This window comes from Opisthocomus hoazin, chromosome 27, assembly GCF_030867145.1.
Source record: "Opisthocomus hoazin isolate bOpiHoa1 chromosome 27, bOpiHoa1.hap1, whole genome shotgun sequence".
Taxonomy (NCBI): Eukaryota; Metazoa; Chordata; class Aves; order Opisthocomiformes; family Opisthocomidae; genus Opisthocomus; species Opisthocomus hoazin.
Genome location: NC_134440.1, coordinates 1,570,643 through 1,598,348, shown reverse-complemented (window position 1 = coordinate 1,598,348; position 27,706 = coordinate 1,570,643). Strand labels below are relative to the sequence as shown.

Here is a 27,706-nt window from a genome sequence, read left to right as displayed (position 1 = left end):
AACATCAAAGATTCAGATATCTTTCTGATCAACAGCAGCTGTTCTTTGAGGATTAAAAAAGAAAAAAAAAACCCGCCTTGTTGTCTGTTACACAAAAAGCTTGGGTTGTTTTCAAACTGTTTTTTCCAACACTTGAAAGAAAGCTAGTCAGAAAAACAATGGAACATGGCCCTCCTTTCCCAATTAAGGGGAGGCCACTCATCAGCTCTAGAACCATGCAATATTCAATTGAGCTGATCAAGTTCAGTTTGGACCTGTTTTTAATCAGCAAAGAGTATGTCATGCACAGAGATAGCTGCTTCTGTCACGTGCTTTAGCCTGGGTACCCCAGAGCTGGGTCAAAACAAAGACTGAGCGTCCCTAGCATCTTGGGTACATACCTACACCATCTGCTTCTCTTTCATATCTTTGTTTTTTGTGAAGTTCTTTATCTTCCCATTACCTTTGGTGTGTGAACACTGTATTAAGACATTATGTTATAAATATTCCCCGGGAATAAGCTTATAGCATGAGCAACCTGGCTTCAGGACATAGTCTAGTACCCTCATGCTCTCTCTCACTTGAAAGAAATGTAACACTAAAATAGAGAACAGCTGAACAGAGGATTAGAGGCAAATGCCTCAGTCATCAAGCCTATCCATCTCCACCCCTGCTACAAGCAGCTACAGCACTGAGCCCTTCGAAATTTTTTTCAGGGACAGTTTTATGAAGATTTTTTTATTTTCCTCTTGCTATGCCTAGCAAAAGATTAATCCAGCAGTTATAAATTCGGCATTTAGGAAAGCCTAGTTTCAGTTCACTGCTCCACCCCACATCTTCCACACAACCCTGAGCTGTTACAGCCCCAGCACCTCTACAGAGCAAGGGCCTTAGTACCTCCTACTTCACCAAGGTGCTGCAAGTGTCAGATATATTTAAAAGCATGAAACATTCAGATACTATGGAAACCAGGGCAAGAGAAAAACCAAAAATAGATGGAAGACACAAGCTGTTGAAAAGTCTGGATAAGGCTTGTTAAGGAAGGCTGTGCTTGCTGCAGCTGATCCCAGAGTAGGATCCATTTAGAGCTCAAGCATAAAATATCCTCTCTCCACTCTTTCAATAGCTTGTCATTTTTCTCTGCCACAGGGAAAGGAATATTCTTTTTCCTCCTCAGGCCTTTAATTTTCCCTCTATTTAATAAGCCTCCTAATTACCAGTTTCTTTGACTGATTCACATTCTAGCTTGCCCTTCCCATGACCTGGAGTAGACCACTGTCTGACTGCTTCTGTATAGCAGCATTATTGGGAACATATAATGAGAATAAACACTACAGAGCACTCTCCTCCTGAAAGGGAAATCCAACAGCAACCTACAAAGAAGGGTGCCTGAAACAAAGAGTTCAGGTGCCAGCCTGTGAAACACTATGCCTCTCCTTTTTATAATGCAAACACATTTATTGTGCATATTCACCCTCTACAGACAAACCAGTTGCTCAAGTATAATCATCTCTTTCTTCACAAAAAAAAAAACACAAACAAACAAAAAAAAAAAAAAGAAAACCACTCAAAACCCACCAAACAACCCTCACCAACACACAAAGCACTTGAAACAGCCATAATGCCATGTGGGAGAAACACAGATGATACCAACATGAGGTATACAAACCATCTTACTCAGCAGTCAACAAGTGGAAGACAGTAACAGATGCAGAGCAGTTCAAGCACTCCACAAGGTAGACTGAAGCCATCCACCCCTGGAAAGCCAGGCTGGCATCACGTCCCTCACCAGCACAGACCTCAAGTCTGCTTGAGACCAGAGGTGCTGAAGTCTCACTTCACAGCACTGGCTCTGGTTCCAGGTGCTCATTACAAGCTACTCCTTGAAAACAGAAGAGTCTCTGGTCTTTTCAGCATGACCACCATCTCAGTGAGGAAACCCCAGCAAGGTGAGGAGAAGGCTCCAGATGAGAATCCTTGGCTTTATTGTTGTCAGTGCACTTGAGGGAAAGGAAACAGACTGAAGATGTCCAAGATACTCCATCTTACAATTTCTTGACTGCAGCATCGATCTCAGAAATTATCTCCTTCAGTTCATTCCACTGTTCTGCAGCCAGGGCAATCCCTAGAAACAGCAGAGGGAGAGGTTTCAGAGGAGGCAAGGGGTAAGCATCAAGCAGTACACCAGATTGGCTCCTTCAGACTAGCTACACAAGGGAAAGTTGGAAACTGAGGCAGAGGCACAGACCAGAAACAGAGGCAGCCTTCTAATCACAGCAGTTGTGCCAGCACTTCAGCATCCACATCAAGAAGTACTCAATGCTATCATATTCTCGCATGGTGCTTCCGTAAGCTAAAATTGCCTTTCAAGAGTCCCATAGCCCCTTCCAGCCTGTTTCCTAGTACAAACTCCCACCCACACAAGCTGGGAAGAAATTCTAGGAGAATCATACTCCACGTAGCAGTTAGGACATCATCCTTTCAACTACCCAAAGGAAATAATGCCAACCCTAGCTCTATTTAAAAAAAACCTGCAGCTAACTAGAAATCACTAGTGTGGCTTAAACACTAGAGAAGAACTGGCTTCTTTTAGATCCAGCAGAGACAGTCTTGATGTCCTGTCCCTCTCCCTTAAAAAACATACACAGTAGTGGAATTGCTGTGTGGATTCCAGCCAGAAGTTGTCAACTTGTTCCTTTGGGCTTTGTTAAGAATCACATTAAAGAACTAGGGCTCAAGCTTTATTAAATTTTCTAGACAAAGACCAGAATCCAAGAACTCTTGAGAACAACAGCAGAGGCAGTATATAAATGAAAAAATATTTCCTCATGATCTCTGTTTTAACTGACAGATCTTTTGTCTTACATTGTGGGTGTGCTTTTCCCAGCCTGGAAGGAGTCCAAAATGTTCCTTTCCCTCTCTGCCTCCAATGGCCCAGAGAAGCTTGAGGGCTTTGCTTCCCATTTCCATTACAGGGTACACAGTTCCCTCTGAGTAATCTATACTTGTAACTTCTCTGAAGGAAATTAATTTCCGGAAGGAAAATCATGCTTAGTGGTTATGAAGCAAACCCAGCTGAAACAAATTAATCTACCCTGACAGAAAAACCTGTAATAAGGACCAAAAGGTTCCTCGAGAAACCTCACACTAACCGAGTCTTTGGATGGAGTCCAGGGCCTGTGAAGGATGAGGCAAGCTGGCAAGTCACTGTCAAAGTCCCAAAGCAAAAGGCCTGAGTGTTGACTCACCAGTTTAAGAGATCTAGAGAAAGAAATGTGTCTTCCCTTGTCCATCTGCCTTTGCTTGCATCACCTGTTCAGGTAGTGCTGCTGTGCTGGGCCACTCAAGTTGTGCCACTATCACATCATCCTTGCCAAAAGAATAAGGAATGCCAGCAGCACTGGAGTGTCTTGGTAGGGATCCAGAAGGGTCTTAACCTTCCCGTCAACACCTATATAGGGAAGGACGGATTTACCTCTGGGAGGCTCTCCCAGCCAAGCACAGCTCCACCATTACAGACAGGGGCAAATACACAAAATGCCACCTATTTGCCCTAGGCATCATCAGTATCAAAACACCAGTTTGTCAGCTAGCAGTAGGACATAAGGAAGCAACACCAGAGCCAGTGTTTTCAGCCTCGCCTCCTCCACCTTGAAGCTCTGCCCCTGCCAACAGCCAGAGAAAGGACTAGTGATCAGAGGTGGAAACAGAGTCCTACACAGCAGGCTCCTGCACTGCTTCTCAGAGTGGTCCTGCCAAGCTCCAGATCTCACTGGAGGCTCACACTCACTCATTCTTTGTGCTTTTCTTCAGTTGTTGCCACCCGTGCTGAGAAAACGCTAAACCCTCCCATGTGGTTTGCTCAGCTCCCCAGTCCCTTAGTGTGGCATGCAAAGGTCTCTCAACCACCGAGGGAGGCGGGCTAAGCCAGAGCTGGAGAGCCAACAGCCAAGGCGGAGGGGCTGGCACCTAGTGAATGCAGTTGTACCTTTCCTCCCTGGTTTCATGCTGCCCTCCTTGTCAGTGTAGAACTCCCTGGTGTCCACGAGGACCCTCCCCTTGAAGCAGGACACTCTGACGTAACGCATCTTCCCAATCTGCGGCGACACAGAGCCTGCATTAAACCCAGCCCTGCAACAAGCTGCTCCTCAGCCCGTAGGGCCCATGGGGTCACTCTGCATGCCAGAGGACTAGTGAAGGGACAGCAGGCACCCCAGGCAGTCAGCTCAGCTACAAGTAGAGGAGGTAGAAGGCAGGTCTATAGCAAGGGAAGGAGAAAGATGTGTTCCTAGAGCATATCCCTGCCCTCCATACCTGGAACACGCCCTCCTCTTCACTGCCTTTTCCCAGAGATCTTTCAGTCACCTTTGAAGGTTTGGCCTCTGCCTTCAGCCTTTTCTCTGACTTAGAAGACATTTCTTTCTTTCTTTTCTAGGAAGAGAGATCACCAGTTTGAGCAGCCTGGTCTGGGGAGCCACAGCCCTTCTCCTGGGCCATACCCGAGCCGCCGCAGTCCAGGAACGAGGCACTCCTGCTACCGGCCGCACTGCGACTGCCGGGTGCCTCTGCTGCCGGTGCGGGGGGGAAGCGGCGCCGCCGGGCCCCCACCCTGCCTGCCCCCCGGAGCGGGCGGGAACGCCGCGTCACCTGCTCTCGGGACCCAGACCCGACCGGGAGCTCTGCTGGCGGCTCTCGCTCCTCCCCGGGGCGGCAGTACCTTCCCCTCCTCCTCCGGGCCGCTCTCCGAGCTGCTCGTTCCCGCCAGCTCCTCGGCCTTGAGCATCCTACGGGAAAAGCCGCGCCGGTCAGCCCAGGAGCGGACGGGGAGCGCCACAACCGCCGGGCCCGCGCGACGGGGAGGGGGAGAGCGCGGGCCCAAACCCGCACCTGACCGACCGCGGCGCGGGCAGCGAGCAGCCTTCCCGCGGCCTTGTCCAGGAGCCAAGGCCCGCCCCGTCGCCGCTCCACCAATCCCGCGGCTCCCTGCTCTCCCCGCCCCGTGCCAGCGCCCCCGCTACCCGACCAATCGCTGCGGCGCAGCCCGCGCGCCCCGCCTGGCGCCGCAGGCAGCCCTGGCGCGGTCCGAGTACGCAAACGCGCCGCTCCGCGTCCCCGCGCTGAGCCGGGCCGGGAGCCTGGAGGCCGGCGCGGCCCCGGAGGGCAGACAGCAGCCGCCGGGCCGAGCCACAGCGGGCAGGAGCCGGCCAGGCCCGGGCAGGTGCGGCTCCGCTGCCGGCGGGCACCAGAACGTGCTCCAGCCGCCCCGCGACCAGCCCGGCAGCGGGCGGGGCTCCCCCGGCCTGCCCCGAATCACGGCCGGGGAAACACCGGGGGCGCGGCAGAGAACGGCATTCCCGGGGCCTGGCAAGTGCCCCCCGTGGGTCCAGGGCCCCAGCAGCAGAAGGCCTGGCTGCCTTCAGCCAAACACCCCGGCTGGGCAGGGCGTGCACCGAGATGTGACTTTGCACATCCCTACAACGCAGGTGGGAAGGGGATGCTTGAAAGAGAGGTCTTACCAAGGAGAACTCCTTAGATACTCAGCCATTATGAGGAGGCAGAAAGAAAGTCCTCTGTCTTTCCTCTGCTGTTGTGTTTCCCACTCTACAATTCTGACCGCTGCGATTTTAAGACTCATGTACAGGGAACAGATCTCTTGCAATGTTTGTAATTTGAATAAACAGTTTATAAGTGTTCACAGAAAGTCATCGGATCATCACAGAGGCACAACAATCTACCACTAGCATACACTGTGGGGGCCTCTCAGGTCGCCAGTGTTTCACAGCATTGAACCTGTCTTGCATAGAAACCTTTAATTGCTTCAAATTAGCATGAACCCTTCAAATTTGCTCACCTCAAGGTGCTGCAATCTTGCTCAGGGTCTGTAAACGTTTTCTGTCATACTATTTTACTTCTGACTATATAGAAGGGATGATATAAGCTCTTAAATACAAGTATTTTCTCCCTTTTTGCAGGGGGTCTATTCCTTCAAATAATGCAAGGACATTCCAGTTTTTTGAGCTTCCAGCAGCAAACAGTTCTCCAAATCTGTTCATCAAACCTACTCACTCGGTTTATTTTTCCAAGGGGAAAAGGGACAAACAAATACGGAAATTAAAAATGTTAAAATACTTAAATATTATTACATTTATAGTCAGAAAAAAATATGTAAATCAACGGCATGGAATTTTCTATTACCTTTTAAATATTCACCTCAATATACATTTGTTCTTTAGGACACACAAGAGATAAATAATTGAGTTAACATTGCTAGATAAATCAACTCTTTTTCCTGAGCTGCAAACATTCCAGATTATAACCTTGAAGTTGTTATCCAATAACTACAAATGGAAACTAAACAGATCAAAGTGAGCAAGCAGGAGCCCACACTTGAGTACCCAGAGGCCCAGTTTACTGAGACATATAGGAGTACTCCCATCATTTCAGACTGGTAAGTCAAGACTGAATGGCTCTTAAGTGTAAAACCCAGCTTGGCTACAAGATGCAGGATAAGCTCGGTATTTCGGCTTGTGCTATAAACAATATGACAGTGCACGATTTAAAACAAACAAACAAACAAACATCCTCCAAAACCAAGCCCCACAATTGTGGGTATCTGTGGCTTTAAACATCTAAATAGATTGGGTGACTCCTCCAGCCACTGATGGTGGGGTACTTAGCTCCGTTTTGGCTTCAGGGTCTTTCCTCTTAGCACTGAGTACAAGTAGTGCTTATTTCATAACAATGAACCAACTTTTCTTATTTGGGAGATCAACTACAATAGTGCAAATTACTCGAACATAATCCCCATTAGTGCCTGTGTGGGTGGGAGCGGACAGAAGGAATAAAGAGCTTCAGTGCTTAAATCCTGTTGGAAACCCAGGTTCTTGTGAGTTGCAGACTTTGACAGCACCAGGACAACAGGTAAAATCGACAGCTAGCAAAGAAAATTGTTTTACGGCTAGAAGCACCAACTGCTAGCCACTTATGTGTACGTGGAGATAGGCTTTCCATGCTTCTTCCTTCCAGGCCAGGCAAACTCCTGATAAAAAGGATAGGTAAAAATAGGGGTAACAAGAATCAGCTACACGGAGCTCTTCTGCAATGCTGTGGAGAACTCTTATTTTACCAGAACAGCTGTTGCATTTCTGCCTTTGCATGTTATGTTGGTGACAGAACTGTTCACATATGCTGCAGTACGGACCAGCAAAATTTTTCTTGATTTTTTTTCAAAACATAGCAGAATAGCAGGGTCTATTGACAAGCTTCTCTGTCAACTTCTCAAAGGTAACAGCAACGAGAGAACTAAGTTCACTCCCAGGATGGGCGCTCTGTTCCAGCTATGAGAAAGCTGGAATTTAACTTGTCTCAAATTTGAGTATATAATGTTTCAGTGCACATGCACTTTGATCAAAAGCATAAACACTTTTCTGTCGTAAAAACTACTTTCTATGGCAGGCAGCTGTAGATACACAAAATGCATCCAATCAGATTATAGGGCAATTTCCCCTCGTGTGGGAGAGCGCGATGTACTATCCCAACTGCCCTTCAGGTTTATGAACTCTCCTCATTTACCTCTATCCACCTTTCTTTTAGATAGCTGCCACTGGCTTCTGGCACTGCATTTAGAAGCATTAGCAGTTTATCGTGGAGACCATAAGGAACTAAAGTGTTTGCTTTAATGCCACAACCACACTGCGTTGCCTTGGTGAAGTTTTTGACTCTGGACTTTGAGCTTCTCATCTGGAAGACCAAAGGCTGACAGTCTCCACTGCAAGGAAGAATGCTCTGAGCCTGTTCTGTTCTCTCTTGCCCACTACTTGCAAATTTTATATGCATCAAGTCAAGCTGCAGCAGAATTGCTAATAATTTAGGTTTTTTCTATTTTTCTCAGTGAAGTAACAGAGTTTCATTAAGCCTGGTTAAGTAATCTGCCAGATTAGAAGCAACAGCCCCTCTCGAAGTGTTAACATAGTAGAAATATATGATGCAGCTGGAAGCCTCTAAAACTACTTCCACATATTGAGAACCTACAGAGAACTTCTTCAGATAGCCACTGTACTGTGCATATTCCGAACCTGCACAGTCCAGAGCATGCACCCTCCCACAGCACAACATATGTAGTCTCTACAGGAAGTGCATAAAAGCCAGTGGAAAACAATCAAGGCTCGTCTTCCAGCCACTACAGCAATTTCTATGGCATTATAAATTCATTTGGCAGAGGAGTGTCACAAACACTTCATGCATGCAGACAGGTGTATTTCAAATAAGCACTCAAAAGATCAGAAAAAGGCAAGTTTCCCTATAGGGTTAATATTTTAGGAGTGCTTGGTATCATGCCACCTGCTGATATTAGTGAGCCACTGACATCAGCATGCTCTCCTGGAAAAGAAAAAACCCTTTAAAGAACAAGTTACTACACATTTAAAGTAGCAGAAAGCACACATCACGGCCTAAGGGTACTCCAAGAAGGAGACTACAGTGAAACAAAGATGGATAGAAATCAGTACTTTGGTCCCCCTCCAAAGGACAAGGACTCACAACTCCTTTCTCCTTTTCTAACAAGTGCACGCACAGCAGCTATGGAACAGTCAAGGATGCACAGCCTAAATTTTCCTTGCATACAAAAAAAAAAAAAGTTACACCTTCATTCAAACCCACAAGATCTTTTCAGCCTCTGTAAAAGATGCTATTTTAAATACAAGTAGTCATTTAAAAAAAAAAAAAAGTAGTCACCGTGGCCTGTGAAGAGACCTCATGTGCATAGAACAAACCACAGAAAAGACTCAAACATTGCTGAGTGGCAGGACAGCAGTACTCAATCAGGACGTCTTCTAGAATTACAACCAGCCTAGGACTCAGTCAGTATCTTGATATATTTTCCCGAAGAACTTGAGGGTAAACAAAGTGCAATACTGCCCAGAAAGGGCATTCAGCTCTCACCAGAAAGTGGTGACAAGTATCCTGCTTACCTTGGATGGTGGAGTTCAGGAAAGACTTAAAGTTAAGATGATCACAATGCTTGAGCAACTGGTTACCTGGCCCTCCTGATCTTTGCACAGCACTGGCAACTATTTTGGGCAACTACATAGCGCTCTCAATCCAGAAGCACAGGCAAAACAAAAATAAGGCTTGCTCAAGGATAAAAGTAGCAGAGAACATGTGTTCCACGATACACTCTTAGGTACAGTTCCAGTAACAGCCATGTTTAAAATGACATTCATAAAACTTCACTTGTTTTGTTTTGCTTTTTAATGGCTAAGTGACCTGCCTCCCTTCGTACATACTGGGGGCAGCACATGAAAGGACAGCAACAAGCACTTCGGGGACTTGCTCGTACGGGCAGGCCAGGAACAGTGTTTCCAGAAATAATAGAGCTGAAAAATGTGAAGTGAGACCCTGAGATGCAAATGAACACGGGAAAACATGCCAAAATCCAGAACCCATCTGGAAGTGAAAACTGAGGAATGAAGATTCAAGGGACTACAGACCAGAGCTCAGCAGGAGCTAGGCTGTTCTTGCTATTAACATAGCCAGCTTATTTAAATACACGGAACAGCACAGAACACAATCCTGCAGCAGCTAGGACTGTAGAACACCCCTTAAAAACCCAGCAAGGGTTTAGCACCGAGTGGTGACAGCCGTGAACTGTTCAAGGACCATAAACTTTAAGAGAAAACACATACACAGCAAAATGCACCCTCCAATAGGAGAGAACCTGTTCTGGTAAGAACCCTAATGCAAGGAACCCATTTTAACAATCTTTCCTCATTCTGTCAATAACAGTCAAGGTAGTTTACAGTGCACCTCCTAAAAGCAAATGAGTTATTGCACAGTCTAAACAACACGCAAGAAGATGCTTGCTGCAGACACTGCTTGCTCACCACACCTTCCTAAAGCCAGGCAGTGAACTTAAGGAAAGGGTGCCATAGCAAAATGTGCTAATAGTATTATCTTTAATATGCATCTGCAGGTGTTTTTTTTAAACAACTGCTCTGAGTTCTTGTTTGCTGGGCAGAGATAACATGTCACTCTAGTCTATAGTTTCAGTTTTCAAGTTGGCTGTATAGCACATGTGCCCATGAAGGTGCTGGACTTGGTTTTACACTCCAAGCTGCTCAGAATCAGCCGTTCAGTGTTTAAACAACCTGCAAGAATTACTGAAGTCTCTGAGCCTCTCCCTTGCCAAAAAGCAAAGGAAAACAGACATGGTGCAAGTCAGGTGAAGGTGAAGAAAAGCACTTAAAAGTTGCACAAGAGTTAAAATTTCATGTTCTTTCTGCCTTCCTCTCCTCTGTAAAGTAGCAAAGAGGAGACAGAGGAAGAGAAACAGTAGGATTCAATAGAAGGCAGAAGGTTCCTGATGGGCTCACCGGTGGCTCAGTGCTGCTGTATGGGTGATGACTCGTTGCTTCACTGCTGCTTGGTTTTAAGGGATAATCTCTGTATCATCTTGTATAGGAGACCAAAGTGCTGGAAACAGAAGGAAAATAATTAACCATGAGTCCTTACAAATTCTAATAAAATAACTGTGTTCTACACAGAGAGAAAACTTACTAGAAGTATTAAAACAATACTGATGTGCAAATCCAACACCTTGTTTACATCATCCACTAGCTCTCTCATCCTCAAGTCAGAGCGGAACTTGCTGAATTAGGAGGAATAGTGAAGCCAGTTACTTGTCACTGTACAGAAAGTGATGGCTTACACTGCTGCTAGCAGCTTCAGGAATGTGAAAATGAACCAGGCAAACACAGAGATTCCCAGCAGTTCACAATCCTTTAAATGGATCTTCCCTTTCATCATTTCATCCGTGACTTAGACATTAACTTAATTCCTGTTTTGATTCTGCTTTGATTAATTACATTTTGATTCAGTAACAACTACTTCAGATGTTTGACAGATACAACAAGATCCAGGCTTCAAATAATTTGTAATAACAAATGTAATGAAGATCGCTGACAGAAATCAAAGCATATGCTTTCCCTCCTGTTTACGTTGTTACATCAGATTTTAAAATGCTCGTTGTTTCCCCAAACAAATAATAAACACAAATACAAGGAAAAGATCAAAATTTAGATTGACCTTAAACACTTCCCTTTCATTCATGTTCTTCAGAGAACCCAGCCAGGACCAGAAGCCTAGCTCACAGTGGCTTTGTTAACACTTAAACAAAAACGCTAAATTTAAGCTGGCTGCTGCATCCCAAGTTCAGATCCAAGATCTCCTAATGCCCCTAACTTACTACAAGATGCAAATGTTTAACATTACAACGGATTTCAGTTACCTGGAGAAGTTTCAGTCTGAAGCTGTTACATAGCCAAAATTAGCTTAACAAGCGAGTTGAGCATGTCCTTGATCAAGAGACAGAGCTCTATAAAATAGTTTTGCACTAGAACGGCAAGAGATTGCCTTCAGCACAGCCAGCTGAGATACTAAAAAATATTCACAACAAAACAGCCAGCCATTTTGGATTATTAATTTTAGAGTGGGGTAGTATTATTATCCCAACTTTGGTGCCGGCACTGCAAGTAGCAGTTACTATAGCCAACGTGATTTAGGAGGGGGGGGAAAAAAAAAAAAAAAAGTATCTGTCTCGTGCTTCTCTTACCTGCACTGCAATATAGGCAACACCAAGGTAGGCTGCAATACAGACAGCCAGAAGCAGGTCAAAGATTGCTGGTTTGACCCTGCAATGAAGAAAGAACACATGAAATTGCTACAGCAGGAACTGCCACAGAGTGAGACAACAGCCGAACATGCCCAAGGTAATTCCATACCTGTATGCGTTCATCACCTGTTTTAGCTGGTCATAGAAAACAAATTCAGGATCCCTGTGAAAAGAAGAAAATCTTCAGGTTGTATTACACTTCTTGACATTGCAGTAAGGAGAGCCCAGACCTCTGTTCCAAAGGAGGTAAGCATGACCACCCTGCATACCAGTTTTGAACTGATTTTAGTCGTCTTTTTTTTCCCACAATCGGAAGCCTAAAGACAAAAACACATTCTGTCCAGCCGTCTCAGAAGAAGCATATGGAAGATGCCTCACTGGGTTCATTAAACTACTTCAACCCAAGCAGGTTAGATGGGATGTAAGCTGCCTTTTTGCAATTAAAGAAAGCTTTCTAGAGAACTAAGACTATGGTCTTTTCCTTCACAGAGAAGCAGCACTCAGAGTGGGAAGGGTGGAACCAAAACGTGAAAAACAAGCTCTTCAGACAGAGGGAGCTGCTGGGACTCCTTACTGTGCTGTGAAGAAAGATAAAGTGCTTTCTCTGGGAGAACAGACAGCACAAATCAAAACTGACAGGAATGCAGAAAAGAGCAATCACTTCCAGCTACATGCCAAGAAGCAAGAAAAGCTGCAGCTCAGAGACAAATTTCATTGGAGGTGGAAGCCAGTTTGCATGCCCTAGCTGCTTCTTTCATCTCTTTTCTTACCGTTTGTCTGCCTTTACATGATGCTGTTTGACATCCTTCAGGTAGCGACCCATATAATATTCTAAGGTGTTGAGGAAGGTGCTGTCTTTATCAATCAGCTGGGCAGCCCTGGGCTGACTGCTCAGCCAGTCCATCACAGACTCCAGTTGCTCCTGCTGGACCTGCTGCAGTAAAATAACACCACAGAAAAGGGACTCAACCACACATATGCTGAGACCAGACCTCTCCCCCAGACTCTTGATTCCTTCTTCCCACAGGTTACAAAAATGCACTGTGCTCACCATCTGATCCGTGAAGATCTGCAGATCTGCAGGTGCTCCCTGCAAGGATAAAAAAAAAAAACCCAGGCTACTGGCGAGAGCAAGCTTGGTTGGGCAGGACAAATCTGGCTAGCACTGTACAACTGGCAGCTCTTACCTTGTCTGTTAGGTTGTAGATGACCCTTGTCAAAGCCTCAGCAATGATCCTAGTATTCCTGGTTAGTGCCTTAGTGTCTATTCGTGCCCTAAAGCAAAAGAGTGGATCAGCTTCCTCTAGAAACCACCCTTTTTCACCATATCAGACACGACCCTGAATCCAGAGCCCAACTCCCAGTGTTTTTTCACTGGTCCTTTGACCATCAGAACAGCACAAGCAGTCATGATGCCAATTTGTGTTTATGGACTGGATTTCAGCTGCATCTTCCCTAAGGCCTCTAACCTCCTATCCATGATGCTGTTGCGCAGGCTGTCCCGGTGGCTCTCCAGATGGGAGATGGTGAATGCTGGCAAGCGCCGGATTGCAAAACGCTCATGTTCCCACGCCAGCATGTCCTCAGCCAAATTTATCTTCTTGTGCACCATGGAAAACTTCACCTCTGGGAACTGGCTGGCAACAACCTAAGGGAAAGGACAAGCCATCCAGGGTGTCAGGCTGCCTGCTGCATAGTCCCATCTTGCACTGCCCAGTCCACCTAGACCAAATTTTATTTGTGTTCCAGAAGGTAAATGCACTTCCACCTGTAAGGTGCAGTTACTGCCACTAAAAAGCTGTTTTAATGTCAAAACCACTGTTTTCATGTCACTACAGGGTAGCTTTTGCAACCAACAAGCCATAAGCAGTGCAGTGGAAAATGCAGCAGATCTAGTCTGCTTCATTTGGGACTGTGGCATGAGGATTTGCCTGCATATCAAACCAAGTGACCGTAAACAATGCATGAAATATTTCCATGGCACATCCTTTCTTCACGTCTTCCTACCTTCCTCTCTTGTAAAGCTGCAGCTCCCCTTAGTAATTCCCAAGTTCCCATCTACCTAAAATGCTTTTCATTACCATCTCCAGTTCTCTCAGAAATGCATGCTGCAAGGTCCCCTCCTTGGGCGGCTTTGAGACATGGAGATGAAGGCTATTGCCTCGGCCCAGAGTATCCAGGCAGAGAACAAATGCTACGTTGTCCTGCAGCAGGCTGGAATCTGGAACACAAAAATCCAAACCTTTATTGTTATGTTTTGTGCCGGGATTTCCAACCCAAAAAAGCAAGGCCCACACAAGGAGATCCTCACAGGAGGGCTGACATACTAGATACTTAACACCGTCATATTAACAGAGGCCTTGCCACAGAACATGCTGGAATGCAGCCCCCTACTCACCAGTGTGGTCCAAATTATCTTCCAGCCACCGCTTTGTTCCTTGATAATTAAACTTGCCACCTCCAGATGCAAAGAACAGCAAGTTATACCTGCCCATCAAAGAAGACAGAATAGTGTAAGCATGCTGCATTCCATGGCTGCAGAACTCCTTTACGCATCCTTGGAGGTGTGGTGAAATCACAACAGCTAGCACCCAACAGTCAAGGCAAACTGTCCATTAACAAACACTTCCTACATGCCACATACTAAGGTAAGGCAGGACGGGGTAAAAGGGTGGAGTTCCCAGTGCCTGAGGATGGAATCTGTTTTCCACATCAGCAAAGAAACCACAGGAAGGACCCTGACCGTTAACAGCAGCTGTACTCGGAGAAAAACATAACAGAGCAAAGGAAGTGAAGGACTGCTTGTAACACTCTACAGGTCTGAAGCAAAAATCCTTATCTGATCTCAGCTACACACATTCAACCAAGAACAGGGCAGTTTCTTACCCAGCATGGGTACGTCTGTAGGTGTAGAGCCGGGAAAACAGCCTGGCTAGTTCCAGTAGCACTGAGATACCACTGCCATTGGAGTCAGCACCATGTGACAGCCACTGCAGGATGAAGTGGGACAAAGTGACAACCCTACATTTATTCTCACCTACCACAACAGCCTTCACGACAGCACACCACCATGCTCCACTTCTAACTGCCCCCCACCTTTCACGCCAAGAAAAAACATAGGGGCAGAAGCCACATGAGAAAAAAGACAAGAAGAGATCTTCAGGAAGAAAGAATACTCACCGGAGCCACTCCAAAAGAATCATAGTGGGCAACTATCACAACAGTGGGCAGATCATCTCCACCCAGCCCCGTTAGCCTTCCCTGCAGAAGAAACAGATCAGTGTCACTCAGCATCGCCTCTTGTGTGCCTGTACAAACACAGCCTGACTTCTACATAGAATCACAGAATAGTAGGGGTTGGAAGGGACCTCTGTGGGTCACCCAGTCCAACCCCCCTGCCCAAGCAGGGTCACCTACAGCAGGCTGCACAGGACCTTGTCCAGGCGGGTCCTGAATATCTCCAGAGAAGGAGACTCCACAACCTCCCTGGGCAGCCTGGGCCAGGGCTCCGTCACCCTCAGAGGGAAGAAGTTCTTCCTCATGTTCAGACGGAACTTCCTGTGCCTTAGTTTGTGCCCATTGCCCCTTGTCCTGTCACTGGGCACCACTGAAAAGAGCTTCCCCCATGCCTGTTGAGTCTGCAGCAGCCTCAGTTCTGAGGACTTCAGACACCTGGCTGAGACTCCCCTGACTTCCCCTATCAGTCCAAGTGTCTGATGAAGTCCCAATAAAAGAAAGCATCCCACCAATGTTGCCAGTTTGAATACATATGCAACTCACCTCCACGCTGGGTATGAGCCAGTCATTGATAGCTTTACTTTGAGCCCCGCTGGTCACCATCTGGAAGCCATTGGCAGTCGCTGTGTGCAGCAGAACTAGAACACAAAAAAAAGTACACCTGGGGAAGTTTCATCCCTTCATTTCTCTTGCTAACTGAGCTTTGCAGAGACCTGCTTTAAACCATTTAAACCCGCTCACTCGTTGCGTGTGTTTATGCATTAACACAGAATCCTGGTGACCTGGCTAAACCAAAACTTTTCTCCAGCCGTGTCCTAAAGTTAATCGTGAGCAGCAGGTCAGTAAGACAGTGAAGTTATTTACAGGGGAATACATGGAAGCACTGAGCTGACTTGTGGTCACACAAAAAGCTTCAGCTTCTACCAATACACTGTAGTCACTTAACATCTTCAATGTTGTTTTTAACGTGACTTTTGCTTTCTATCTTACTTGCAACAGCATGAAGCTGAGAACTCAGCCCCATGCAACTGTACTTCCAAATATAGTCAAGTAATACTCATACTGTGTTTTTCTTCCATTAAATCTCACTGCACTTTAACAAAGAATAAACATGCAGGCAACAGAACACTGGTTCATGGTGCATATGACACAGCAGACTGCTCCCAGAGGTGGGATCAGGACTGTGTTCCTCTAAACCTTTCCCCGACTTGTTAGAACTCACCTTCTGCAGCTGAGGCAGAACCCTGCGATGCAGAAGCAGCCCGTGTTTGTTCATAGATAGACAGCAGCTCTTCATCTTCCACTGCAAAGTAGACTGGCACAATGGTTTCCATAGCAAGCATTTCTGGCTCTATCTCCATGAATTGCTGAGGATTTAAGCGAGACACATACTTAGCATCTGCTAAACATGCAAGAGGGCAGAAAAAAATTAAACCAAAGCAGAGAGAGAAAAGTAAGTTTTAAAATTAGAATACAATCTGTTGTGCATTACAACAGGAGCTTTCAGTCCTGCAGCAACCTAAGCCTCTCTCCCTCTCAAATACATCTCCCACCAGAGGACAACGTGAAAGATTTTTTTTTTTTTACCCTTACAACATCCTGTGGGACAGAAGAGATAGATCGCGGCAAGATGATCACCACAGCACCAGCTGACTGGCGGAGAGCCTTCTGGTACTGCTCATAGGAGAAATCCACCAGCCTCATCATGATGCAGCGGCGGCTCAGGACATCCGCTTCTACAGTGCGGGCTTCTGTGTTAAGCACTGCACTTCTGGTGCCTGTGACAAGAGAACAGCAAGAGGTTTTGTAAGTGATTTCATCATATCCCCTTTGCGTGAGCCTAGCTCCTTCTCAGAACAGTCTTGGTGACAATCTGATGAACTTCAGAGCAGCCAGGACCTGCAGAAAGCTAAGTTCATCTCTTCCCCCTTACCCAAGAAGGTACAGAGATCTGTGGTTTTTCCTGGCATCCATGAGAGCAACATCTGTGTAGCCATGCCCTGCCAGGCTCCCCTTACTCCAGTGCTACACAGCCTTATCACCTTCCAGACTTCCTCCCAACCACAACCATGCAGGCTAGCTGTTTGCTCGCCTGCACCTAATACCTGCAGACAGCAATAGATCTGGAGAAAGCCTGGCCTGTTGCTATGCAGCCTACTACATCCTCCAGCTGTAGGATCATGTCTGTGAGCAGAGGATGAGAGCTGTGCAGAACCACTTCGTGAAAGGACACAAGGCTACCCCATGTCCATCCAAAGGGCTGTTCTAGCTCACCCACTGGGATATTTCTGTGGCTCAGAAAATTACAAATGAGCAAGCTACTTCTAACCACTTGCTCTCTCCTTCTCTCAGTTTCAGCATATGAAATCCCTCACATGAAAATGCAGTCCTTTGGGAGAACAGCAGTCTGGAGGCTTGCCAGCAGCTTCAGCATTTTCCAACAGAGGACCACAAAGACATCTTGTATAAACAGAGATGTTCAAATCTACCCTACAATTTGTAACGCTGCAAATCCAGCTACTTCTTGTATAACTTCAGCACCTACATTGAAGAATTCATCACACTGGGTCCCCATGCAGCCATGGAAGGAGCAAGGTGCTCCAGAAGGCATCTCAGTCTATGCCAAACAGGAGTGTTGCTACAGGTTAGATTTGAACCTGGCTTAACTTAACTGTAACATTAGCTTGGTCTCGTCAAAGGCCAAATCATCTAAACAAGAAAAATTTGTACTTCCACTGCATAGTATCAGTGAGGGCCGTACATCCAGAAATGGAGTTAAGGCACGATCTAAATTCTCCACATAAGAGCTCCCACACTGTACAACAAATAAATACTAACAGCAGCATGCCCCCCCCCCGCCCCGGATCAGAGAAAACCAATCCATAATGAGGATAATGCCTCCACCATTCCCAAAACAATGATGTGTAAACATGGCAAAGTGTGGATCCAGAGTCCTGCTCCCAGTGTAAACCTCTGACAGCTAAGCAGGGCAGACTCAACAATGCTTTCTGACAGCACTGCAAGATAAGTTGATTGTCTGTAGTTTCTCTACAGGCAACTGTTTAATAATCATTCATTTACAATCTAAAGCACTCTGTTCTTTCTTTTGGAAGTCCAAGTTTGTTCTTAAATTGCTCGATGACGGATGTTGACAAAAAACTCTTCTGCCCCCTGCAAGAAAAGGCTCAGCAGCAATCTCCACTTGGTCTTTTTGGAAAAGAATATGAGACTGGACTTTTTACAAGGGCATGTAGCAATAGGACAAGGGGTAATGGCTTCAAGCTGAATGAGTGTAGATTTAAGTTAGATATAAGGAAGAAATTCTTCACTCTGAGGGTGATGAGGCACTGGCACAGGTTGCCCAGAGAAGCTGTGGATGCCCCCTCCCTGGCAGTGCTCAAGGCCAGACTGGATGGGGCTTTGAGCAACCTTGGCTAATGGCAGGTGTCCCTGCCCATGGCAGGGCGTTGGAACGAGTTAATCTTTAAGGTCCCTTCCAACCCAAACCATTCCATGACTCCATGAATCTGGAACAACAAATAGCTTTTATCATGAAGGACATCTATCCTCAGAACACACACGGAACAGGAACATCAGCTACCCAAAGGGGCTGGCAAGGAAAAAACAATCCACCAAGCTAAAAGGCTACAGAAAAAAGAAACAGCATAAAAACTTAACTGCAAGCATCTTAAAAAATAATGTGTAGTTTTTTTGAGAGTTCACAAAATATTCCAAAATATGTTGTGAGCACTTCGCTAGAGAGAACACTCAGGCAACTAAAGTCAAAACCAACTGAAACACATGCCTGTTGCCCCCATTAAGCCTGCCAGCAAAGATTAACCAGCATGAGAAGAGATAGCTTAATACCCCCATGAGAGAGGCTATCTCAGATCTAGTGAGGTTCTCAACAACAGAGGTCTCAAGATGTGGACACATTTTGACAAACTGTGATGGAAGAACCCAGAAATCATTTCAGGTATTCAGAAGCCACCAGTACTGTCTGTAGTGCTTACAAAGCGTGCAGGCATAGCTGGCATTTCATGACTTCTACTGACGTTTGACCTTATGCAGATGTGAAAGATTTAGAGACTGAGTCTCATGGACAGTACAAAATAAATACGGTGTTGTAATGACAGACTGTTAACATAAATCTGAAACTTGGGCCACAAAACATACAGCATGAAGAGTCACTCATGGACAGAACACATGCCCTGATCTGGAATAAAAATATCTACGGATGACTCAGAAACAAGTGTTGTGAGTATGGGGGGTGGAGGCTGAAGGTTACAACACTTCAATGAGTTGCAGAACAGGTTGTGTTTCTGACTCAAAGAAAGGTATTGCACAATCGGCAGCCTGGAAGCAACAGAACAGAAGAACTGGAGGTCAATCGGAACATAAAAGAAGAACTGTAAAAGAAAGGACTCTCAAATGAGGAGACACTGTAGCAACAGACACTGCTAACTGAGACTGAAGAAGAGGCTGAAGAGCCAAGAAGAATCAACCTGTCAATAGAGGAGTCAAAGACAAGAGAACAAAACTGAGCTCACAACCAAGCTCCCCAGTATGAAAAAGGGCTGCAGCTGCAGTAACCGAAGCACCGGGAGCTCAGCCCTGACAGAAGCCTGCAAGGACACAGCAGGGTTCTCGGCCACCATGTGGATGCTCTCTGCACCCTCCTGCTCGTGCTGAGACTGGGCAGTAAAACTCGGCTAGACAGGGCCCGCCTGCGGCCTCCCCTGCCTTGGCCCGGCTGCAGCCTCCCAGGGCCCTCCGAGTTCTCCTGCAGCCTCCCCTGGGCGACCCGGCCCACCCTGGGCTCCTCCCTGGGGTCGGGGCTCTTCCCCGTGCCCCATCGGCCCCCAAGGAGGCCGCTACCGGGATTCGCCCTTCCGGAGGGCCGAAGTCTGGCGCAGGCCGGTTGCCGAACCGCGCCCGGCCGGGCCGTGCAGTCTCTCACCGTAGGGCTGCCCGCCCAGCTCGTACTGCTGCATGCGGTAGACCGTGAACTCGTGCGCGGCCTCGGCGGCGGGCGGCGGGCCCAGGAGCAGCAGCACGGCAGGCACGAAGAGCAGGAAGCTGAGCGGCAGGCATGAGGCCTTCAGCACCGACTCCAGCACCTCGCCCGCCTCCTCCAGCATCGCCGCGGTCCCGACCCCGCCGCTGCGGCCTGCTCCCCCGGCACGCACGGCACGCCCGACGCGGCGCCGCACGCGCGACGCGGCACGCACCGCCCGCGGCCTGCCGGGAGCTGTAGTTCGTGCGTGGCCGCGAGGGGCGCTGGGAGCTGCGGCCGCGGGAGCTGTGGCGCAAGCGCGCGGAGCCACGTGACGCGCGTCGCCGAGCGCGCGAGCGCGCCGCGCGTGCGGGGACAGCGGCGCGCCTGCGCGGCCGCCGGCGGTGCCGCCGCGGGAACGGGACGGAGCGGAACCGCAGGGGGTGGGACGGCAGGCTCCGGGCCCGGGCCCGCAGGGGTGTCTGCGCGCTCCTGCACGCACGCTCGGGCACGGCGGGGCCCTGCGCCGGGCGGCCGCTGGATCCCGGCCGAGGGGGCGCGCCGAGCAGGCAGCCTGGCCCGGCCCCAGCCCGCAGCGCTCTCCCGTACCGGCCACCTCAGCGCGTCCCTTCCGGGACCAGCCGCCGGGTACCGACCTGCAGGAAGACGAAATCAAGCAGAGGCTTTGTCATCATCTCGATTTATTGGAAAAACAAGCGGGCTGGACGCTCAGCACCTCCTGCTGAGGGGCTGGGCCAGGAGGTTTTGAGTCATCAGGAGCTTCTCCTCCCCAGTGCTTGCGTGGCTTTGGCCTCCTTGCGTGGTGAGAGGAGGCGTTTGGGTGCTGCTCCGATTTTTCACTTTTTCACTTGTTGGGGAATAGAAGAGCAGGAATCTGAGGCACAAGCTGGCAGTGCCTTCTGGACCCCACTGATAGAGACCTGGGCGGGAAGGGGACTGTTCCGGAGCCAGCCACTCTCCATAGCACAGAACGGTCCTCTCACTAGCAGGGACGAGGCCTGGCCCCAATGAACTTCTGCAGCCTGGAGGCCTGGCATGTGGGTGTCGTCGTGTCCCCCGTCTCCCTTTCCGTGTGACAGCTGGCATTCTGCATGTTCCATTGGCTGCTCGAGAGCTGCCCCCTGTCACAGCCCCAGCCCTCCTGCAAAAGCCTCCAAGCCTTGCAAAAGCCGCTGCTGGCCCCAGTCAGCCTTGGCCCAGGAGCAGTTCCCCCACCAACCTCATGCAGCACAGCTGTCTGCCCACAGTAACATCCATTTCTGCTGCTAGCTGGGCTGTGTCCATGCACAACTTGGCAGCCTCTTGAGCTTCCTGCCCGTGATGTTGCAGCAACCTGGGGTCTCTCCTGCTACTTCAGAGATACCAGCCAGCAAACTGATGGCCAGAAGCTGCAGCCAGGCAGTTACTGGCCTGCAAGCTCAGGGGAGAGACGGCATGGCATTCATAGCAGCCGGGGCAGCAGTGCTCAGCCCTGGGGCAGCAGGGAGAATCCATATGTGACTGCTGTGAGACTGGGCTGCTGGGGTCCTTAGGAACAATCTCTGCTGTTGATGCTGCCCAGCTCACAGGGAGGTGGAGACCCTCAGAACATTTCCCTGGCAGAACATGGACAACGCCACTCTCCAAATGGAGTAGCATTTAGAGCAAACATGCTAGGATCAGACGCCTCCACTCCTTTCCCCAGTTGTGCTGAACTTCAGAAGGGCTTGGGGCAGGCTCCACCCCACTGTTGCCTCCAGGTGATGACTCTGTTCCAGGCTGTCAAAGTGATTCGTGCAAATCTGTTCTGCTGCAAACACTGTTTTTGGAAAGGTTTCTGGAAGGATGCAGGCTTTTTGGCCCAAAAAAAAGAAGAGGAAACAATTCCTGCTGCTTCTGTTCAGGTGTGAGCCAAACCCCACCAGAGACAATAGAATGCAAAGCCATCTAGAAGCTGATGCTCAGCCTTCCAGTGCCCACAACAGTGGGCACCTCCCCTTGTGTGGGGACCTTAGAACTTGGCAGATTTGCTGGAGCATGACCCACCTCTCTGGGAGGCCACAGCACTGTGAACCCTCTGCTGTACAGGTGTGTGTTATCCGAGAGGTTCAGCCAGCTGGGAGCAGGTGGCTCTGCTGTGCAGGATGGCACCAGACTCCCCCGTCACTGTGGGTACCTCCTTTGGCCGTGGTGGTGCCAGGGCTGTCACTGCAGGTGCAGCTCCGTGCCCAGAGGCATGGCAGTGCTCTTACTTCTTGCTGCCAGGCTGTAAGCACTGTCACAGCATTGCCCAGGCACAGTGCCCTGCACTCCGGTGAGGGACTGGGGTGTTGCTGCAGCCTCTGCCATCCTGTGGCTGGTTTGTGCTGCACTGCAGGTGGGCACCTGGTTCCTGGCCAGGGCCCTCTGACCTGTCCCACAGCTGCACACAGTTGCACTTGCAAACCCAGTTGTTCTTGACTTCCTGGCAAGACATCAGGCATCCTTTCCCAGCAGCTGTGCCCATCACAGCAGTTCCAGAAGGCTGTAAACTGCAGAAGACTCAAGTATTGCCTCCAGCACCACATGACATGCAGTGGCAGCACTGCCAGCCAAGCCTCATCCCAAGGGGTTGGGGTGCAGTCTGGTTGGGGATACCCGCCGTATTTGTCACTATGCCCTGGGGCAAAAATCCCTTATCTGGGCATGTACAGCACCTATATATGTGCACACACAGAGCAGGGTCCAGTTACAACCTAGGCACAGCAGTTGTCTCAGCAGACCATCAATCCCAAAATGAGCCCATATCCTTCACTCCCATCCTAGGAGCAATGAAAGGACTGGATAGCCTGACCACAGTTAACAACTGGGGTGGGGCTGCACGTGGTCAGCCTGAGCTGCATGTAGGTTACAGTTCTGCCAGGCTGGGACCAACAGCACAAGGTTCTGGTGGGCTGTCTGGCATCTCTTGCTCTCCCCTTGGCCTCTCAGAGGCTGGGGAGATTGCTCATCATGCTGGAGTTGCTGGAGAGAGGTGCTCTGGGACGAGCGTTCAGTGCTACAGAGCTGCGGAAGCTCTCCCGGTAGCGCAGGGAGCTCTCTGTGGATGAGCCAGAGTTGATGTCTGTGATGACCAAGCAGCTCCCAGGCTTGCAAAGCCCAACCCTGACACAGCAGCAGCACAGCAGGCTCCCCACAGCGCTGCGCACCTCCACGCTTCGGAGGGAGTAAATGATGGGGTTAACACCTGAGTTAAGCATGGCCAGAGCCAAAGTCCAGTCCAGGCTGTGGAGGTGTGTGCAGGACTGGGTCTCACAGAAGACATCAAAGAGCAACAGGACAAAGAGGGGGCTCCAGCAGATGATGAAGGCACCCAGGATCATCAGCACCGTCTTGAGCAAGCGCAGGGACCGTTTGCGGCTGTGCCGAGAACTGGTTTGCTTAGAACTGGCCTGGACCAGCTGGAAGATGGAGATGTAGAGGCCAATGATCCCCAGGAGGATGATGCTGAACATGACTACGGAGAAAAGGATGTAGTTCTTGGAGTAGAGAGGCAGGAGGACAGAACAGGCATTGAAGTCACACAGACAGTTCCAGCCTAGCAGCGGAAGCAATCCAATGACGAAGGCCAGCAGCCAGCAGGAAATGATCAGGCTGCGTAAGCGCAGGGTCTTGCTGGCTTCATTCTCAGCAATTGGCCTTACCATGGCACTGTAGCGCTCAATAGCAGTCACAAGCAAGCTGAAGGTGGAGGCAGCCAGTGCAATGAAGAGGATGCCTTCCCGCAGAAACCAGAGCTGAGGTGAAAGCTGGAAGGTCTTCTTGCCAGAGAGGCAGAGATTAGAAAGGTAGGCAATTCCTGCAAGCAGGTCACTCACGGTGATGCTGGCAATGCAGGAGTACACCCAGCGGCGGGCTCGCAGACACCGCAGGATGGCCAGCAGCACAAGCAGGTTCTCCAGGATGATGATGCAGCTGATGATGGCAAAGGTTGTGTGGATGAGACCCATGCCCTCCTCCCCAGACTGCCGGTTGGCCAGCTTGCCTGTGAAGTTGTAGTGCTGCAGGATGATGTTCACATTCCTCATGGCAGCCAGCTGCAAGCAGGAACTTTTCCAGTCAAGCAGGTCAAGTCTGAGCTCAGGATATTGAGCAGAGCCCAGTGGAAGGGGAAGAGAGCGATTCACCAGCCAGCTCAGCTCTGGACCATCCATCTTCTGAGCTTAGGTCAGCAGCCAAGGGATGCACAATGGAGCAAGGGTTGAGGTGGGGTTTGGAGCAGAGCAGACTCTCTGAAGGCTGGAGAGAGCTGTGAGACTCCACCACACAGGAGCAGCTCTGATCCCAGCAGCCCAACCCAGCGTAGAGATGAGAGTTAGAGCTGTGTCTGCCAGCCCCGTAGCGCTGAAAGAGCAAGAGGAGAGGAGGGTGAGGTGTTTTGTAAGTCCATGCACAAGCATGGGCTTCCTGTTGTTTAATAAAGTTTCCTGTTGTGAGCTAGAGTATTGACATCATTTCTAACAGCTGTCATCATTTCTCTGCAAGGGTCTGGCTATTCTCAGCTTTGCTGTGGTTGTGAAGGTGAGACATGAATGGAATAATGTGTCAGGCCCCCCTTTGAGCCAGGGCAGCTGGGTCAAATAGGGTAACACCTCTCACCTGGATGGGTAGGGTCTGTCGGGCTGAACAAAGCCAAGTGCTAGTAAGAGCACCTAGACAGCCTGAGACACCAAGTGCTTTGCCTTTTGTGGCATTAAATTTACCCCTGAGCCTGGCAGAGAGCAACTGCCTCTTCATCAACTGCCCTGTGTACCACCCATGTCCAGATACATCCTGCTCCAGGAGGAAGCTCCATGCTCTCACCCCTCTGGACTCCTCTGTGGGCCCAGCTCCTGCCAGTGTCTCCGGACACGTCCATCGAAGTCCTGCCCTGTCAGTGCAGCAATTCAGACATACCTGTGTGTCTGAAGCTAGGACTCAGCTCCACCCAGTTCAAAGGAAACCAGCTGGTCAGAGCGCTGCACGTGCCCTGACACTGCACCCTCCACCTTCAGCTCTCCAAGCACCTGCTAAGAGATGGTTCAGGATCTTCCCATTTTCTAGGTCACAGACAGGGAAACCGAGACAGAAAGCTGCTGCCTCTTGCCTGGCATTGCGGAAGGCGCAAGAGGCTGCACTGACACCAGAACCCAGGAGTCCTGACATGATTGTAATGTTTATGGCTGTCATTGACCTGTCTTGCAAAGTGCTGTTCCCAACTGCAGCTGTTGAATTTGCCTTATGACTCACCTGTCATGACTGGCCGAAGGCTCTCGCTGCCAGAGGGAGGTTCAGCAGCTAGCAGTGCTCTCCAGCTTCTCGTCTGAGGCCAAGCACAGAGTAGGTAGTTGGGAGGCCTCCTTGTGCAAAATAAGTGAGACTTCTACCTACCAAAGTGGAAAAAGGGAAGTTACAACATCAACCACATTTCTGTGCAGGATGGACCCCACCCAAAACAGCTGCAAAGAGGCGTAGAGAAAAGAAAGACCAAGCACCTTTTAACCCAGGATCACAGCAGAAGCTGTGCCCTGCTTTCTGCTTTCACTTGTGCTCTTGGTCCAGACTGACGCAAAGCCATGGGGAGGTCCCCAGGTTGAGAGCAAAGAGCAGTGATTTCTTCCATCAGCATGGCAAGCAAGGAGCTGTCCTGGGAGTCCATCCACTGCTTGATGAGTGGAGAGATCCTAGCCTGGATCGCAGCATAGACAAGCAGAAAAAGCAAAGGAGGTTCCTGCTGCAGGAAGTCATGTGCAAGCCAGAGTGGTTCTCATCAAAAGCTGAGGGCTCACCCCCCACATTCACCCTTTCAGCTGGTGTTGTGGGCTTTTCTATCAGCAGCATGGAAAGAAACTAATCCTGATAAAGTCAGCAGATGACCCCAAGATTGAAGGACCGGAAATCAGCAGGAAGGCTGGGCCATGAGTGCAGTGCAATCCGGAGAAGAGGAGTGCAAGGTTGCACATTCAGCATGCTCCCATATGGGCTGGGCAGATGTCCCCAGAATAGCACTGGAATCAAAAGGGTCAATGTGGGTCTTGCACATCACCCTTGCTTTATTTTATTTATAAGTCTGAGCTTCCAGCTAATGTGTCTGCTCAGGGCAGAACTGGTGGGGCATCCCAAAAAGACCAGTGGATGAAGAAACTTGCCTTATCAGGGGCCCTAAGTAGCTTCTCAAATAGCTGGCAGCATATGAGCAGTCTCAGGAAAGAGATCTGACAGGAACGAGCTCTTTGTCAGGGAGATCTGCAGAGCATGTGGGGCAGGTGGGAAGCAAATGCTTTTGATGGCAGGAGGGCTTGAGGCAGATAAGCAGCTGGGACAGCTCAACACACTCACCCATGGGGTGCCAGGTCCTCTGGACCAGCAACATATCGTAGGCTCTTCCTAATGCCCCTTCCACAAGCACAGCAGGTGCTGCCTAAAAGGCTGGACTGATTATTTTGTCAGGAGCTGTTCCAGTGAGACAAAACCTTGTTCCTTGCTCTATCTTATGACCTGTCTTGTTTGGCCTTTCCATAGTGGAGGGGACCAGGTAGCTGTAAGGCACCATGCAGTTTCACTGCACCTCACGAGGTGGACTGGCTCAGGGAAGCTGCCTGGGCCATGTCCCAGCCCTTGCTGCTGCCCTTCCAGCACCCTCTCACTTGCTGCCACCCAACAGCCTGCCGACCTCCCTGCCTCCTGGCAAGTCAGCACACACCTCAAACACTGCTCCCATCTCACAGCAAGTGAGGGCACAGTCCCATAGCCTGGGGGACTTGGGTCCCCTCCACTCCATGCAATCAGCTCAGCAGAGCGGGGCCTCTCTGGCTGGCACAAGTCCAGTCCCCCACCCACATCCCCCCCGAGCTCTTGCTACCAGATCCGAGGCAGGGAGTCCCCAGCTCCATGGCTGGGAGCAAACGAGGCTCCCCTCAGCTGGGCGCCCGCACGAGGGAGAGTTCCTGTTGTTCTGCAGTGGCTGCCCATTGCTATCTGCACAGACACAGGCTGAGCTTTATCTTGGTACTTCTCCTTTGCTGCCGTTTCAGTTCAGATGTTCTTTCTCTGAAATGAAGGGAGGCGGGGGAGGGACACCCCATCCTGCAATGTTTCTCATCTCTTTCCTTCAAATCAAGACCACAATCTACTTGAACAGCCTGATAGCTGCTGAGTGCAGGGCTTGGAAGGAGCAGGGGAGGTATGTGAGCCAGCTGCAGCCCCCTCACCCCCTGCCAGAGCCGTGGCCATGGCAGGTGTTCATGGATGCTGAGATGAGATGCCTTAGCAGCAGAAGCTCTGGAACCCTCCACAGCCTGCTCCTACTGAGGCCAACAGGAAGACAAAAGCATCTCCCCACCAAGCTCTGCAGTTTGTCTGCAGAGAGGGATGCCCGGAGAGGAGCAGGGCAGCAGCAGCCTGGAGCCGGTCTCCCTGGGCTTGTAGCCAGTGGCATGCCCCGTCACTCCTGCCTTGACACAACTTGTTCCCGGGAAGGTGTCCAGCTCCAGATCGTGGGGGACCACGAGCAGCTGCAGGGGAAAGACAGCAAGCTACAAATGCAAGATAAAATATCAGTGATTTCTGTTGAGGTTTTCCTGCTGTGCTGCTGCACAGTTCTGATTAAAACTTGTATTTTTAGACATTCTGATTAAAAAAATCCCTGGGTGAAGCTCTGTGGAGAGCTCTGCCTGCTGGGCGTAGCCAGGCAACTCCCAGGCTGGCCCACAGACAGCTAGCATCCCCATCTCTGTCCCACAAGGCTTGCTCCCCACCTGCCCACCCACCCACCCACCCATCCTGTCCCTGCTGTGTGGCCCCAGCAC

General features: G+C 49.5%; 3 protein-coding genes across 6 annotated transcripts; all 3 read right to left on the bottom strand.

Moving 5' to 3' along the window:
• Positions 1 to 1,430: 1,430 nt before the first annotated feature.
• On the bottom strand, positions 1,431 to 4,941 carry LOC104335036 (activated RNA polymerase II transcriptional coactivator p15-like). Of its 2 annotated transcripts, XR_012766309.1 has the most exons (6): positions 4,867 to 4,941; positions 4,697 to 4,763; positions 4,294 to 4,410; positions 3,968 to 4,076; positions 3,228 to 3,430; positions 2,035 to 2,104 (listed from the first exon to the last, which is right to left on the bottom strand). XR_012766309.1 is itself a non-coding variant. In XM_075444453.1 (4 exons), exons 1-4 carry the CDS (start codon positions 4,760 to 4,762, stop codon positions 2,025 to 2,027), a joined length of 372 nt encoding a protein of 123 aa, XP_075300568.1. In that variant the 5' UTR covers positions 4,763 to 4,914; the 3' UTR covers positions 1,431 to 2,024. The 2 variants fall into 2 exon arrangements, 1 of the variants encoding a protein (XP_075300568.1); XM_075444453.1 differs by lacking the exon at positions 3,228 to 3,430 and having other exon boundaries at positions 1,431 to 2,104; positions 4,697 to 4,914.
• Positions 4,942 to 5,634: 693 nt separating this feature from the next.
• On the bottom strand, positions 5,635 to 20,078 carry NCLN (nicalin). Of its 3 annotated transcripts, none has more exons than XM_075444447.1 (16): positions 19,845 to 20,078; positions 16,472 to 16,662; positions 16,107 to 16,251; positions 15,428 to 15,522; positions 14,828 to 14,908; positions 14,534 to 14,637; positions 14,046 to 14,134; positions 13,729 to 13,868; positions 13,117 to 13,295; positions 12,835 to 12,922; positions 12,699 to 12,737; positions 12,418 to 12,581; positions 11,757 to 11,810; positions 11,588 to 11,666; positions 10,350 to 10,449; positions 5,635 to 9,353 (listed from the first exon to the last, which is right to left on the bottom strand). In XM_075444447.1, exons 1-15 carry the CDS (start codon positions 20,023 to 20,025, stop codon positions 10,390 to 10,392), a joined length of 1,689 nt encoding a protein of 562 aa, XP_075300562.1. In that variant the 5' UTR covers positions 20,026 to 20,078; the 3' UTR covers positions 5,635 to 9,353; positions 10,350 to 10,389. The 3 variants fall into 3 exon arrangements, with proteins under 3 accessions (XP_075300562.1, XP_075300561.1, XP_075300560.1); XM_075444446.1 differs by having other exon boundaries at positions 5,635 to 7,018; XM_075444445.1 differs by having other exon boundaries at positions 5,635 to 10,449.
• Positions 20,079 to 22,436: 2,358 nt separating this feature from the next.
• On the bottom strand, positions 22,437 to 24,226 carry S1PR4 (sphingosine-1-phosphate receptor 4). The gene has a single exon (XM_009940711.2). The coding sequence runs from the start codon at positions 24,071 to 24,073 to the stop codon at positions 22,847 to 22,849; it is 1,227 nt and encodes a 408-aa protein (XP_009939013.1). The 5' UTR covers positions 24,074 to 24,226; the 3' UTR covers positions 22,437 to 22,846.
• Positions 24,227 to 27,706: the final 3,480 nt, after the last annotated feature.

Bases quoted from the DNA above. Each gene is read 5' to 3' on its own strand.
- LOC104335036 (XM_075444453.1), bottom strand. From the start codon at position 4,762: ATGCTCAAGGCCGAGGAGCTGGCGGGAACGAGCAGCTCGGAGAGCGGC. The intron at 4,411-4,696 runs GTACTGCCGCCC...CTCTCTTCCTAG, and splicing joins GCCCGGAGGAGGAGGGGAAG to AAAAGAAAGAAAGAAATGTC. The intron at 4,077-4,293 runs GTATGGAGGGCA...GTGTCGCCGCAG, and splicing joins AAGAGGAGGGCGTGTTCCAG to ATTGGGAAGATGCGTTACGT.
- NCLN (XM_075444445.1), bottom strand. From the start codon at position 20,025: ATGCTGGAGGAGGCGGGCGAGGTGCTGGAGTCGGTGCTGAAGGCCTCA. The intron at 15,523-16,106 runs GTGAGTTCTAAC...TTTGTGTTCTAG, and splicing joins TTCTGCCTCAGCTGCAGAAG to TTCTGCTGCACACAGCGACT. The intron at 11,667-11,756 runs GTATGGAATTAC...TCTTCATTGCAG, and splicing joins CAGGTGATGAACGCATACAG to GGTCAAACCAGCAATCTTTG.
- S1PR4 (XM_009940711.2), bottom strand. From the start codon at position 24,073: ATGGATGGTCCAGAGCTGAGCTGGCTGGTGAATCGCTCTCTTCCCCTT.